The sequence below is a fragment of the Lepidochelys kempii genome, chromosome 10, assembly GCF_965140265.1.
Source record: "Lepidochelys kempii isolate rLepKem1 chromosome 10, rLepKem1.hap2, whole genome shotgun sequence".
Classification (NCBI taxonomy): domain Eukaryota; kingdom Metazoa; phylum Chordata; order Testudines; family Cheloniidae; genus Lepidochelys; species Lepidochelys kempii.
Genome location: NC_133265.1, coordinates 72,252,708 through 72,268,533, shown reverse-complemented (window position 1 = coordinate 72,268,533; position 15,826 = coordinate 72,252,708). Strand labels below are relative to the sequence as shown.

Genomic DNA, 15,826 nt, shown 5'->3' with positions numbered 1-15,826 from the left:
AATAATTATTAACATGCAACATGCAGAGACCTTCAGGGCATTCTGCACCATTACAGAGAACTCAGCACATTCATGGAGATTAAAAAAAACACCCTGTAAAGCAGTGGTTCCCAAACTAGGGGCGCCGCTTGTTCTGGGAAAGCCCCTGGTGGCCCAGGCCGGTTTGTTTACCTGCTGCGTCCGCAGGTTCAGCCGATCATGGCTCCCCCTGGCCGCAGTTCTCCATTCCAGGCCAACGGGGGCTGCAGGAAGTGGTGTGGGCCGAGGGACGTGCTGGCTGCCCTTCCCGCAGCCCCCATTGGGCTGGAACGGCAAACCACAGCCAGCGGGAGCCGCGATCGGCTGAACCTGCGGACGCAGCAGGTAAACAAACCGTCCCGTCCCGTCAGGGGCTTTCCCTGAACAAGTGGCGCCCCTAGTTTAGGAACCACTGTTATAAAGGACCCAACAAAAGCAATAAAAGGGGGCAAATATCAGTGGGGTGTCAGATGCGTGGAAGGGTTACAGCAGTCATCACACTAAAGAACACATTCGGAAACAAGTGGCTTTTAGGATGTGTTTTGGGAATGAAGAGAGGTGAACTGACATGAAGGTAAAGGAGAGTAAGTTCCTTCTCCGCTAACTATTATCAACCCGGGAGATAGCTGCTGGCTCCTCTGCCCCTGACTGGGAGGAGTCCTGGCACTGCCTTCCCTGCACTCTGGCCAAAGCAGCTGGTTGGGTGCAGAGGGAAGGAGTAAACTTCTGCCTGAAATGGGTGAAGTAACCTCCCCTTCCCTCAGAGCAAAATGGGACGACTGCCAGTGTTCCCTCTAATTTTTGACAGGCCATGTGCGCAAAAGATTTCTTCTGTGCAAATTTTTGAAGCAGAGTTCAAATTTGTGCCCCATGAGGCAAATGTGTCCAAGCGAGTAAAATGCTTATACATTTAAAAAGTTTTAATTTGCAATTTGTGTCAATTTATATGGGTTTTCAGATAAGAGACACCATGAGTAAAAAAAGAAAAACAAGAGTTTGTGTTTCAAATTTAAAATTTTCCTAAAAAATATCAATAAATGATTATCAGCCAAGAATAAGATATGTAATTACAAATGCATTTTAATTTCCTTATTGGTCGAAATGTCAAAGACTACTAAACTAACCTTGCTGTTTTTCCCTGCGATCTTTTTCATTTGCACATTCAATATAAACTCTGTCCAGATCTCAGTCCTCCATCTAACTCTTAATAGACATCAGCATGTCCAAATGATCCACTGACCAGCGCCCTCCACACCCTCACAGCCCAGCCCCCCACCACAGACCTCCCAGACACTCACTCCATCACGCCCTGCCCCCTTCCCTGGCTGCACTCACCAGCCCTGCTGGGAGGTCTCCGGCTCCTAGGGTCAGAGCGGCGCGGGGGGTGTGTGTCTCCAGACTCTACATGTGCTGTGCCCGCCAGAAGCGTGAGCTGCGTGGCTCCCACTGGCCGGGAAACGCGCCAATGGGAGCTGCTGGAGCCGTGGAGTGGGGCTTGCAGGTCCCTCTGGCTCTTAGGGTCGGGCGGAGGGGTGGGGGGAGAGAGGGCTTTCTGCCCACTGCTAGTGCTTGCAAGCCCCACCCCCACAGCTCTGATTGGGCAGGAGGGAGCTGGTGCAGCACATGGAGACCCCCTCCGCCTCTGTGCCTAGGAGCCGCCTGCACGGCTGGCTCCTGCCGGCGGGCGGGTGAGCCGCCAGGAGCTGCCCTAGGAAGCGCCGTCACACCAGCCCCGGGACTTTGGTGGTGATGGTGAGATGCAGTGTTTTGCCGTGCGCGCGAGGTTTAGGGTTTGTGTGCATGGGGTTTAGGATCTGTGTGCGCACGCACACCCACGCAGCTTAGAGGGAACAGTGACCACTGCTCTGCTGTTAGGTTGGTGCAGTTTCATGCCACCCCTCGTTCAGGAGAGGTTGGAGGGTCTAGCTGTTCCCTTTGGGCAATATTCTACCACCCTTACTCAATGCTGCCCAGTATGAGCAAGGATGGAAGAATTTGGTTGTTGTATTATTTAGATCAGCTGGACCCCCCATAAGGTAAAGTAGTGTGAAATTACAGTTAGAGAGAAATTTTTCTCAAGCTGTGGACTTGTGTGGATTTGTATATTATTTATTTAGGATTCTGTAGTTTACCCAAAAAAAAAAAAAAAAAAGTTAATTTTAGAGAGGACTGAATGTTTTTAACACGTCTTTTCTCTTCCATTTCAGTGTTCGGGTCATGAAACTTAATCCACAACAAGCTCCATTATATGTGAGTAGACCAACATTTAAACTACTTGTTCTTTCTTTTTTTGTGTCACAAATTGTACCTATTTGATGCAATTTTGCTCTTTCCCAGGGATCTTGGTTACCTTGTTTTATTCTTTGCTCCCCAAATAAATCAAATTAAAGGTCTAATACCACAATAAAAAAAGGAAGCTTTTTAGCTAACCCGGATAATACCTTTTAAGTAGAAAGTTTAAGGTTCCCACTTGTGGAATGCTGTAATGTAGGACACTGTTCTGCACCATGCATAAGTTTAAAAGCATAGAAATGCCCCCTTCCTTTTTGGAGAACATTTCTGGGTGGACGTCAGTGCTGTTGGAACTCAGGGAGTATTGAGAGGTCTTGCAAGTTGCAGTTTGTGTGTGAAACAAGAAACCTTAATGTTCACCCTAGGGTATCATTTTTTGTCAGACCTTAGACGGGACAGAAATGGAGCTGGGTCATCATCAGGAAATGGCAGGAGAACTCTCTAAGATTTCTATCGTACAGTATGTTTTATATCAGTCTCTCTAGAAGCTGGTGACATGGATGACCACGATAATAAAGAACAGGATAGCTTTTTCTTTTGAATAGAAGCCCTGTTGCAGCATGATAGGAACTGCCAAACAAGAGCTAGACACACATGTATATAAATTGTTCAAATATGTTTTGGAATCAGTGGCAGGAGGCTTAAGTGTTTTACTGTATATAGCACCACAGATGTGCATCCTGTTAGTGGTTTGCTTGTGGAATCCTTGTATTGCTCAAAATGTATTCCCTGTTTGGAAGGGAACGTAAATGTATGGTGCCAGTTTTAAAAACAAGTAACCAGTGTCCTACTCTAGGTAAGCTACTTCTCTTCAAGCAGTTCTGTCCTAGGGACCTTTGCCATGTGCACTGAACAATTAGCAATGCACATTTTAGACCTCTCTCCACCTTTTCCAATCTGGAAACCCCTTAAATAGACTCCAACCTGTTGTTTCGAAACACAGATTCCTTAACTGTTAATTTGTAGATTGTCGGCTTTTTAATGACCTTATCCTTCTCTCCTGATAAAATAATGGTATGGGAAAGAGTCTTCTGATGACACAAGGTCTGATCCTGTTCCTATTGAAGTCAATGGAACTTCAACCATCTTATCTATGTTAGGCTGTTTTGGAAAATCTGTCACTTGCTACTTCTGGGTATAGCTCCACCGATATCTTCTATTGGTAGCAATGTTGGGCGTTCGAGTGTCGGCAGGCCACTGACTGTCAGTAAGGTTTTAGCTTCTATTTTGTCTATGCTTGATCTGAGCAGAGTTTGCCAAGATGGTGGGTAAAAGTCTAGTGGTCAGCCTACATTTATAGTCTCAACATTGCTACCATTGATAGAGCTCCACTTGTTCTTGTGGAAGAAAAGTGCTTGTGTAGACAGCCTTAGCAGGTAGAAGTAAGAACTAAGTGGGCAAGGGTGGTGGGGAGTTTTTTGTGAAGCACTGGGTGTTTGACACAGTGGACTATACTGGCCTTTAATCTCATGTCATTTTTAATTCTGCACTGTTGTTCTGTCCATAGCTTAATTTTTTACCCCGGGACTGCCATCTTCTGTTTCTCATAGCAGCACTAGACTGTGATTCTCCTCTGAAAAGTGACTGTAAAAATGGTTTATTGAAATCCACAGCTGTATTATGTAATCTTGTAACAAATTTTAACATAAAGTTGGTAAATCACAGGCAGACTATAGCCCCGTCAATTTAGAAGAAACCTCGTTTTAAAGTTCGGAACCACCAGATAGCGATTACAAGAAAATGCAGGTTATATACGTATATTTCATGTAAACACCAGAATGAATTAAATTTGAGTGTGTAACTTTATGAATTTCCTGTTCTTGCGTGCTTGATTTCTCAGTCCTAATGTTGCACTCAAGCTAAGTTTATTTTCCCCCCTATCATTTTGATTGTTTTGCATTTTATAGATAATAAATTCATGCATTGGACATATTTACAAGATCTCTTTTTCCTTGTGTGGGGGCGGGAAGGATTAAATGGAAGTTTAGTTTAGCACAATGATGAACAAAATGATGATGATACTGGCATACTGGATGGTTTTTCTTTGTTTATGCTAATATGGCCATGACATGACTGTTACTGCTCTGGTGATTTGCACACCCTCCCCCCCACCGCCAAAGCTATAAAAGTTAATCTGCTTCTACTGAAATCAAGAGCCAGTTTCAGCAAATGCAGACAATCCAGGAAAATTAATATGTTTGCTTTCAATGTATGTACTGCGTAGTTTTTTGGATCAGTTTCATGTTCCACCTACCACTAATTGATAACTGATATCTGTCGGTTGAGTGGATTGTTCCATGTGAGAGGAAGAGAAAAAAGATTAATATCAAAAACAGATCAACCACTTTCTGATTATTTTTGTTCAAAAGGGGGAGACAGAATAATTTTCAGGACCAGTCAGCAGTGGGCATTACTATCAAAGAGCACCAGAAGTTCTTGGAATTTGTGTTCTTTTTCAGATTGACATTTATTAGACATCCCATACATAGGCTTGGTTGGGGGCTGCATTTCAGAAAGCTAAGAACTGTGTTCAAAACAAGTCATTCATTTGTTAATAAGGAATATGCCATCTACAAAGCAAATTATTGGAAACGAAAGTGGTGATTATCTGGGGGGAGCCACATACACCAGTGATTGCTTCCAGGAAAAGTTTTTGTTTTGGTGTGGTTTTTAGGAGGTCTTTGGAATGTGTTTATTTTCTTAATTTAAAAAAAAAGTTTTAAATATGAGTAGCAGTTGCTATTTCTCTAGCAACTTCCATCCTGAAGTGGGGTGGAGGGTGGAGAGTGTGTAAGTAAAAATATATTTAGGGATCCATTCTCCATACACCAAACTGCCTCTTTTTTTGACAGCTGCTATGCACCAGCATCACTGTACTGCCACTTTTAGAGGGAGAAAGTGAAAAATAACATCTTCAGTTGAACTTCAAGGTCTAATTAGAGAGGCAGAATGCAGTTGATACTTGACTGAGACAGCTAGGTTAATGCTCTTATACTTGTGAAAAGTGTTGTGGGAACCTAAGAGGTTACATGTGCTCAGGACCTAGTTTGTGTATATGATAGAAAAGAAGGTATTTCCAATAAAACAATATCCTTTAGCTCCATACTGGGTAATTGATTCATTTCGCTGACTTGGAGGAAAGGAGAGCCACCTACTGAACCACCACTATTACTTCCTAAATCACCTGGATTTTCATTCTCCAGTTCCATAAGAGCTGACCCATTCTGTCTCTGCTCAGTTGGTGAGGTCACAGCCTGAGATGATATGGTTACAGACCTTTCAGAGAGCTTATTTGAAGACCAAAAGAGAGAAGCTCAAATCCATTTTTAGAATTAAATGTCCGCGTTCCATTTCGGCATTCTCTGGTGAGTGAGAATTAAAGCCAAGAACTGTAAACTACAGGTGTGATACAACCGCTCTGGAAAAAAAAAATCAGCAAGTAGTGATGAAGTCAGTCTATTCTTCCAGCATCTGTGTGAACGTGGGCTCACGCTTCATGCTGAAAGCAACTGGCCCTTGTTTTATTTGGCTCCCCTGTGACAGTTGTATCTCCTTTAATCTCTGAGTAAGTTACCTACACTTTATCACAATACTTTTTAATGTGGTCTTTCTTAGCTCCTTGATTTGGCTCGGCTCCCAGTGTACTCACTGATTCGGTCACAAGGCCTTGCAATTTGTGTCCGAAGAGGCAGGGCAGTCAAGTGTTCCTCAGTGTAGCGTGGGGAAACAGCAGCAGAATGTGATATAATTAATCCCAATATTTGATCAGGTGGCAGGTCAAGCAGCTATCAGCCCAGTGTAACTGTCAACACTTAGTTACTTTATAAAAGGTGGTATTCTATTTTAAATTATAGTGTGAATTTAAGGCAAATAAGTTTAAACCCACTTTTCCCCTCCCTAATGTGGGAGGTTCTGTTATATCAGCTGCAGTCTTATTGATGACAAGTAACTCTGAGTTGGGATGTCATTGACAAGGATTATCTATATCCCTGTAACAGATGAATTACCACTACTAACCTGGAGCTTTCAAAAAAATTTTATGATATGGACCACACTTTAACACAGAGATGATCTGATGCATTATAATCAAGCTGTGGGGTGCAGTAGTGCTAGTCAGAGAATGCACTTTATATGTTGGCCACGGTCACGTGACATGGGTCAGGGTTACAAAAGGTTATGTCACATGACTGGGATCAGTATCCAGAGCCTCCTGTGTATGCTGCTATAATGGACCTCTTCCCCTCCAGTTTGCAATTGTAAGGACCACCTCTCATGTTGTTCACAATTCCATAATCTTTTTGGGACCTCTACAGCAATTACATGGAAAATGGCATTAGGAAAATATTCAGTGTGCCCTGTTTGCCTTCTAGTGCATTTTTAGAAGCAGGATATATGAAAGAGGAACCAAAGCTACGTGACTGGACAGTTCTCCATGGACCTCCATAGTTATCTAGTCATCTACCTCACCTGATCATAGGGGAACTTCTATGTTAAAGCAAAGGCACAGAATTAAATCTAGAAATGGCCTTTAACTCTTCTCCGTTGTCATTTCATATTGCAACACCATTCCATCATTTTAGGGATCTCCTAAGCAGTGAAGTGGATTAAGAATGGAGTTTCAATCTTAGCTCTGACTCTGTGATGGATTTTGTATGTTCAAGTCAGACTTAAAGAATTATTTTGTCCCTTCCGTTAGTGAGTGTAAATGTGGGTGTGGAGTTGGGAGGTGACAAACATATTTTATTTATGAAGGGAGGGATATGATCAACATCAGACTTAGTTTTCTGAAGGTCTTACAGTGAAATCTCTCATCTTAACTATGTCATAGATATTTTTTCACTCAGAAAACTTGCAACTAGACCTAGAATATCAGGAGGTGCTGTACTTATTGACAGTATTGCAGCTGGGGACTTTGAACTGGAATTGCCAGTTCTATTGCATGTGAGGGTTGAGATGCATTGGTAGAGCAAGGTTAGTCTCTCAGGGCTGGTCTCCACTACAGGGAGATTGATGCTGCTGCATTTGATGAAGCAGGGATTGATTTAACGGGTCTAGTGAAGACCTGTTAAATTGATGGCAGAGCAATCTCTGGTCAACCCTGGTACTCCAGCTCTCTGAGAAGAGTAAGGGAAGTCGACCGGAGAGTATCTCCCATTGACACAGTGCCGTGAAGATACTGGGGTAAGTCGACCTAAGCTAAGTCAGCTCCAGCTACATTATTCACGTAGCTGGAGTAGCGTAACTTAGGTTGACTTACCCCTGTAGTGAAGACAAGCCCTCAGTTTTCTTAGCACTTAGACTTTTTTGAAGTGATCTTTGATTTCTGATTTAGTTAAAAGAAGCACCATTGTCTATAAGTGAAATTCAGTTTTAGTCAATTCTTTGGGCTGAATGGAATTGCTACTAATTTAAATAACTAGAAAGGAAATATGAACAAGTGTTATATAGGCAGTATTTTGCTTTTTTATGGTTTGTACCATAATTGAGAGTTCTGTTGGATGCTTTACTGTAGACTTAACTAAAGGATCAAGGATCACAAGTTATGTTCTTATTACCAACATACCTTCAATAAATATAGAGTGTGCGGGGGTAAATGATCAAGATCAAGTCTTTAGTTACATATGATGTCTAATAGTCTTGCTTAAAAAGTGAACTGGGTACTTCCCAATTTTAGCCTTAGTGATACCTATCTATAGTGTTTTTATAACATTTATCTCTCTGCTAGTCTCCAATCACAGAAGTATAGTAAAATTGACACATTCTATAACACATAGTATTTGATAAATCAAATTTTGGTGTTAGATCATGCTTGTTTATAGAAAGTTGATGAAAGTCTTTAGTTGTATAATTGTTCATCTGTGTATTGCATATATGAAAAAGGAAAGTTTTCCGATGACTTCAGTGAGAGCTTGATCATGCCCCTTGTGGCTCAGAGTTGGTTGAATGGGGGGAGGCTGGGGCTATTTCATAGACTCATAAAAATATAGGCCTGGAGGGGCCTTGAGAAGCCATAAAGTCCAGCTCCCTGTGCTGTGGCAGGACCAAGTAACCCTAGACCGTCCCTGACAGGTGATTGTCCAACCTGTTCTTAAGAACATCCAATGAGGGGGATTCTACAACCTTCCTTCGAAGTCCATTCCAGTGCTTAACTACCCTTATAGTTAGAAAGTTTTTCTTAATATCTAACCTAAATCTCCCTGGCTGCAGATTAATATCATTACTTATTGCCCTACCTCCAGTGGATAGGGAGAATAATTGATTACCATCCGCTTTAATTAAAAAAAAAAAACAAGAAAAAAACCTCTCAACATATTTGAAGACAGTTATCAGGTCCCCCCTCAGTCTTCTTTTCTCAAGACTAAACAGGCACCATTTTTTAACCTTTCCTTAGAAATCAGGTTTTCTAAACCTTCTGTAATTTTTGTTGCTTTCCTCAGAACTTTCTCTTATTTGTCCATATCTTTCCTAAAGAGTGGCACACAGAACTGTACACAGTACTCCGGCTGAGGCCTTACCAGTGCTGAGTAGAGCAGGATAATTTCCTCTCATGCCTTACATACAAAACTCCTGTTAATACACTCCAGAATATTAGCCTTTTCTGCAACTGCTTCACATTGTTGATTCATTTTGTATTTGTGATCCACTGTAACCCCCAGATCCTTTTCTGCAGTACTAAAACTTAGCCAAGTATTCCCCATTTTCTAGTTGTGCATTTGATTTTTCCTTCCTAAGTGAAGTACTTGTTCGTATTGAATTTAATCTTGATGAATTCAGACCAGTTATTCAATTTGTCATTTTGAATTCTAATCCTGTCCTCTAAAGTGCTTGCAAACCCCTCCCCCTCCCCATCATATGCATATTTTATAAGCTTACTCTCCACTACATTATCCAAGTTACTAATGAAAAGATTGCATAGTACAGGACCCAGGACTTATTCCTGTGGGATCCCACTAGATACACTCTCTGTTTGACAGGGAACCATTGATAACTACTCTTTGAGTATGGTCTTCCAACCGGTTGTGCACCCACCTTGTAGTGTATAATTTCATCTATACCACATTGTCTTAGTTTGTTTATGAGAATGTCATGTGGGACTATGTCAAAGCCTTACTAAAACCAAGATATGTTACATCTATTGCCTCCTCCCATCCCCAGGCTAGTAACGCTGTCAAAGAAGGAAATTAGGTTGGTTGGACATGATTTGTTTTTGACTAATCCATGCTGGCTGTTCCTTGTAATCCCATTATCCTCTGGATGCTTACAAACTGATAGTTTAATAATTTTTTCCAGTATCTTTCCAGGTATCAGACTTAAGCTGACTGGTCTGTAATTCCCGCTTTTTAAAGATAAGTACTATGTTTAGCTTTCTCCAGTCCTCTGGGACCTCACCCGTTCCACCGTGAGTTCTCAAAAATAATTGCTAATGATTCCGAGATTATTTCAGCTAGTTTTCTAAGAACCATAGGATGAATTTGATCAGGTTCTGCCGACTTGAAAACATCCAGCTTATCTAAATATTCTTTAACCTGTTCTTTCCTTATTTTGGCTTGTGCTCCTTCCTCTTTGTTGTTAATATTAATTGTGTTGAGTATCTGGACAGCATTGACCTTTTTAGTGAAGACTGACGCAAAATAGGCATTAAACACCTGAGCCTTCTAGATGTTGTCAGGTACTAGCTCTCCTTCCCCGCTAAGTAGAGGACCTACATTCTCCTTGCCCCTAATGAATTTAAAGAATCTCTTACTACCTTTTATGTCCCTTGCAAGGTGTAACTCATTTAGTGCCTTAGCCTTTCTGATTTTGAACCTACATGCTTGTGGTATTCTTTTGCACTCTGCCTTAGCCATCTGGTCATGTTTCCATTTTTTGGTAGGAGTTCTTTTTGATATTCATGTAATTAAAGAGCTCCTCATGGAACCATATTGGCCTCTTCCTATCTTTCCTTCACATGTTGAGAGCAACATTTGCTTCCCTAGCAGACGGCCTAAGCTTAATTCATGCTGCTCGACCCATGTTTATACGTTCTACCCCACAGGAAAGAGATCAGCTTAAAACTTTTTCAATTGTTTATTCTGAGACTGTTGATTAGGGCCCACAAACCCACTAGTGCCTTCACCACCACAACATTGCGTACAAAGGGAAGAGAGAGGCATTAATAAAACCAGGCAAACTCTTCTAGGTTCCCCAATGTGTCCTACCTTCTTCATGTCTCCTGTTTAGATTGTAATTTGCCCAGAGCAGCAACTGTCTTCATCTGTGTGTCTAGTACAGTTCCAAGCACATTGTCCGCATTTAAACAGTAACAGTAGTTATGAGAGATGGCAAGGTACAAAAGTTGCCAGTGTAGATTGAGAATTTGAGCTTTTTGAAATTGGTTAGAAAGTAATTACTTCCTGCTGGGTAGGTGGACAATGGCTGATTAAAATCCAAATTGAAATAAAGATATTGTGGTGAGCGAAAACACAAAGAGGAGTCAAAGTGGTCAGCGTTTGACAGCAGAATAATTACCATGTCTAAAACCGAGTCTCAAAGTGTGCAACTTGTCCAGCATTGTGTACTATAATTAGTGATCTTTTAAAATATTTACCAGAGGGATGAGGCCCAAGTGAAATGCCTCTGTTGTGTGTGATGCTACCTGTCAATGAAGTTTGTTTCTGAAGCCATTGGATGGACAGATACGTTTTAATCAGTTACCTAAAGGCAGTAAAACTGCTTTCTTGGAGAGAGCCAGGGTGATACAGGTCACTTGGGATTTGTGGGTATCTGATAATGACAGGCAGGAAGCAGAATGTATCTTGGTCGTCTTTTAACATGGGAGTAGTCCATGAACATTATTATGAGCAACATCGTAACCTTGTGTGACTTTCTCTTGGGATCCTCAGGCAAGACGAAAAGAAGCTTTGCTCTTGATTTGGTTTTGTAGTTATAAAGGCAGGAGACTCTGATAATCTCTCCTGTCATGTATTAGTTGGGCACTAGAATTTTCTCTTAATGACAAGGTGATTTTCTGTTCCTCCACCCCCAAAACCTTTGACTTCCACAACATGAGAAGGACTTTTAAATGAGGAGCAAAGAACACATTAGTCAGAGTTATTTAAAGGGTCTAAGGAGACTTTTTAGAAAGTCTTATAGAAAGCATCATGCTCGGGTAAGTTCTGACCTTTCAGAGTAACGCATTGTTCTTTAGAGCTGCCAAATATAATGTGCAGCTTTCCCTTTGTATCTTTATTTTTTGTCTCCGAGATGGAAATGTAAGGTATCCTTGCATATACTACTTTCCTGCAAAATTGTCCTTATTAAACTATGCACCAAATGATGATGTTTGATACCTATCCTGGCCTTTGATCTGTGATCCTTCCATTCCCAACTCCCCAAATTCTTGTCCACGTCATAGAAGGATAGTATGTCTCCTATTCTGTTGAACTGTAGAGTCCACCACTGCTGATGAAGCACGGTGCTGTGTTCCTGAAAACAAAGATGCTGCCGCTTAAATCCTGGACTTGCAATTTGTTGTTGCCTCTTAGGTCAGACCTCACAGGTCCCCACAATTTAAGAAAAAAGAAAAGGAGTACAGCTCACGAAAGCTTATGCTTAAATAAATTGGTTAGTCTCTAAGGTGCCACAAGTACTCCTTTTCTTTTTGCGAATACAGACTAACACGGCTGTTACTCTGAAACCACAATTTAAGAGCCACTTTGATAACTCTCACACTAGGAGCTGCATTAACCCATGAGCCTTGCTGAATATCAATGTAAACACCTTCACGCATCGATCATGTATTTAATATAATGTTAATTCACATATTTAAAGCAGTCTTATCTAGAGCAGCCTCATGAAATGAAATGACCATCAGTTGAGAGCTTTCCTGCTTAAAGACCGTACTCCTTCCAGACTGGTCATGGGGTGAGTTGCAGCTGGTAAATCCCTTCTCAGCCTTCCTCCCCTGTTTCTCACACATTCCAAACACTGACACACAGTTTACTTAATTTAGTTTGAACCAGCCCCTCCTACTTCTCCCACCCTATATTGCATCTTTTCTGCTAGGTGGGTATAAATGGGGCTTGTCTGTGTATGTAAATCTTATGGTGAAATAACATAAATGGACTGGCTTAAACAAACAAACCCAAGGCATTTATTGTCTGAGATTCTGCCCTTAAGTCACCATTATCTTGAAGTATTATAGCCTACGTGATATTGAAATAATTTGTCCCTTCCCGGAGGCCCCTCTGCCCCCTGCTGAAGGCACCATATTGTTCTGAGCTGTAACATCTTTATTGTGAAGTTGGTTATTTTAAACCCTGAGTACTAAAAAGCTTCATGAACTTCTTCATTGGAAAAGTAGCTACTATGCAATGCACAGTAACTAATTTGTTAAGATAGAGAACTCAGGGCCTGGCAGATATATGCTATCTCCCACAGTGGCTGGGGAGCTCGCTAGCAGCAGGAACAGTGGAAAGAGTTGCATCCCTTACCCCACATTGGGTGATAATGTGACCAGCGGTCACAGGAAGAACACAGATCCCAGGACTTAACAGAGACTTCAACTGTTCTTTTTGGTGAAGTATGTGGGGGGAAGGACAATCTGGTGGTTAGGGCACTAGCGTAGGATATGGAGTTCTCTGCTCCACTACTGACTTCCTGGGTGATCATGGGCAAAGACACTTAACCTTGCTGTACCTCAGTTCCCCATCTGTAAATGAGGATATCATCACTTCCCTTATGCTCAGAACTGTTGTGAGGATAAATGTGTTTTAAAAGATTGTGACGTGCTTGGGGGTGTACTGATGAAAAACACCATATCAGAGTGAGCTATTACTATTTATGTAAAATTAAATCTATGTATTCTGCAGCTCATTTGGGTTCTTAAATAGCTTTTGAAAATGTTTTTTCAGTTCCCCTTTAAAAAAGACCTGAATGCCAGTGTACGTTTTCAAATCACTGTAAGCTTTCAAATCTCATCAGAAAAACATATCTGCTCTCCTTTGCTTGTCACCTCTTTCTCTCCCCTGCATTCTGCTGCTATTTCTTATGTGGCTGTGTAAAGTGTTTTGAGACACAGTTTGCAGGAAAGATGCTATGTGACATATAGCTGTCTAAATAAACCAATATGTTTTTATTTATAAATGGAAAATAAAATATAGTAAGTCTTTGTTGAGATCAGTGCTATGTACTGCCACCCAGTGGCAGCTGCGTTACAGGACAAAGATTTTAATGCTGAGGTTCTGCTTTTGAGTCAGTGCTACTTGTTGCAAAAGATTGTTTGTTAAGGAGTAAAAGAACTAGTTGTCTAGGGCAAGAGGAAAAATACAGGTCCTTAGTAAAATATAGATACAGTGTATTATATTCCTAGTTGCAAAAAAGTACGTCACTTTAAAAATTGGCTTGATTATTACTGTAGCTCTAAGTGCTGTGGTGAAATATTTGTAAGTGGGAGAGGCTGTTTTGCAGCTGGTAGGGAAATTGACGCTTCAAATCACACAGCGGTCTGAGTTGCATCTTTTGGCGTGTGATGCTGGAGAGCGGATCGGAGTAGAGTGAGGAGAGCCCTTCTGCTGCCATGTGCCTTTAAATGGGGGAAAGGCTGAAAACCTATGAGTTTAGATACAGCTGCTCTGCTTTAGAAATTATACCATTGATAGGAAACAGTCTAACAAACAGTATGGTCATATGTACTTAGCCTCCAGGAATTCTGAATCTCTCCTTTTAACTCCATAGTGCCAGGGCTGACTTTCCATTTCTCAGGCAGCTGATGCATTAACACGGCCTGCTATTTTCCCATTCGCATGTTTTAATAAAAGGGCCCATTTTGTCGCTTTTGGTTGAAAGTGGTGTTGATCACTCAGGCAGGTACTAATCAAATTATATGGTTGAATACCTTAACAGTGTAGCCAAAAAGGCTCAGATCTTGAAAGGTATTTGGGCTCCTAACTTCCATTGAAATCAATGGAGGTGAAGAGTCTAAATACCTTTGAAGATCTTGACCTAAGGCTTGGAGAGAGGGGCAGGGACAAGGAACGCTGAGCAAGTTAAAGTTGGCTTGCAAGATACCATAATTCCATCACAATAGGTTTCAGGATTCCTGTGGACCCCAGGATGGTCTGATTGGCACTGTTGCAGCCATTCTCAAACTGTGGGTCGCGACCCCATTTTAATGGGGTTGCCAGGGCTGGCTTAGGCTTGAACCCCACGCCCCACCACCTAGGGCTGAAGCCAAAGCTCGAGGGCTTCAGCCCTGGGTGACGGGGCTCAGGTTACAGGCCCCCTGCCTGGGGCTGAAGCCCTTGGGCTTCAGCTTCCCCACCCCCTCACCCGGAGTGGTGGGGCTCAGGCTTTGGCCCCCACACCCGGGGCAGTGGGGCTCGTGTGGACTCAAGCTTCAGTCTCCCCTGCTGGAGTCATATAGTAATTGTTGTGGTCAGAAGGGGGTCGTGGTGCAATGAACTTTGAGAACCCCTGAACTATTGGATAGCATAAGTGATAAGGGTACAGGCTTTGGGGTCATTCATTGACATTTTGGGGCCACATACAGAGATTTGCCCCCCAACTAACATTAGAACAACTTTGGAGCTGCTCACTGGTTCTGCTTTGCCCAATGCCTGAAGTAGCTTACTTGGGGTCATTACATCGGGGCTTGTATACAGCCAGAGTAGTATGCAGACAATATATACTATTAGATAATATTAGATGATTAGACTATTCTATTATTAGACTGTTAGATAATCTACTCTAATCTCATATTAGATTAGACTGTTAAATTATTAGATAATAATACTGCATAAGAGTAGAATAAACCATTCTAATATTAAAAAAACCCTAAAGTAATACAGCAATTTTTTTTTTTTTAAGGTATAGCTATGTTACTCTTGGAATACTGTAGTTACCTAAATCATGAAATAATGCCCAGGCAGTAAACTTCTAGTTCCAGCTATTTTTCTGATGATGATCCCAGCAATATAATATATTTGAAGGTCTCTTCAATTTTTTTTTTATTACTTAGGTGTAATTTTGCCATTTCAGTGTTAATTCTAACATGTCCTCTTAGGTATTAGGAATTAGTTGGAACACTTCTTGGCCATTTTCATATCAAGTCACAATGTGTGTCTTCCTTTTATCACCACTGAGACACAGGTACTTTGCTGATTTCCCCTATGGGTATCTCCCTTTCAGGTTGCCCATAGTCGCTTGCAGAAGTGCACCTCATGCTATAGCTATTTACTTATAGATTCATAGATATTTGGGAGATGGACGTACGTTGTCAAGTAGTGTAAGCTTCACGAGTCCTGCAAGATACATATTCTCTTACCAAGTGTCTTCCGAAGTATATCCATTGGTGTGGGGGTTTGGTTTCAGTATTGATCACACTAGTCTGAATGTATTTAACTTCACTGTATTTACTATAGATCCCTTAAGTTTCTCACATGTCCCTATTGTCACAGGACTTTTGATTCTGTGATCTTCTGGCTCTGTGTCCCATGCTTTCAACACACAACTATCCTTCCTCCCTCAGAATGGTCAG

At 41.6% G+C, this 15,826-nt stretch overlaps 1 protein-coding gene across 13 annotated transcripts in view; it reads left to right on the top strand.

Moving 5' to 3' along the window:
- The window catches only part of AKAP13 (A-kinase anchoring protein 13), a 330,778-nt gene that overhangs the window by 90,254 nt on the left and 224,698 nt on the right, over positions 1–15,826 (top strand). For all 13 annotated transcript variants that reach the window (XM_073304193.1, XM_073304191.1, XM_073304188.1 and 10 more), the window contains one exon: positions 2,226–2,268. In XM_073304193.1, coding sequence (XP_073160294.1) covers positions 2,226–2,268 — 43 coding nt within the window. The remainder of the gene's footprint in view (positions 1–2,225; positions 2,269–15,826) is intronic.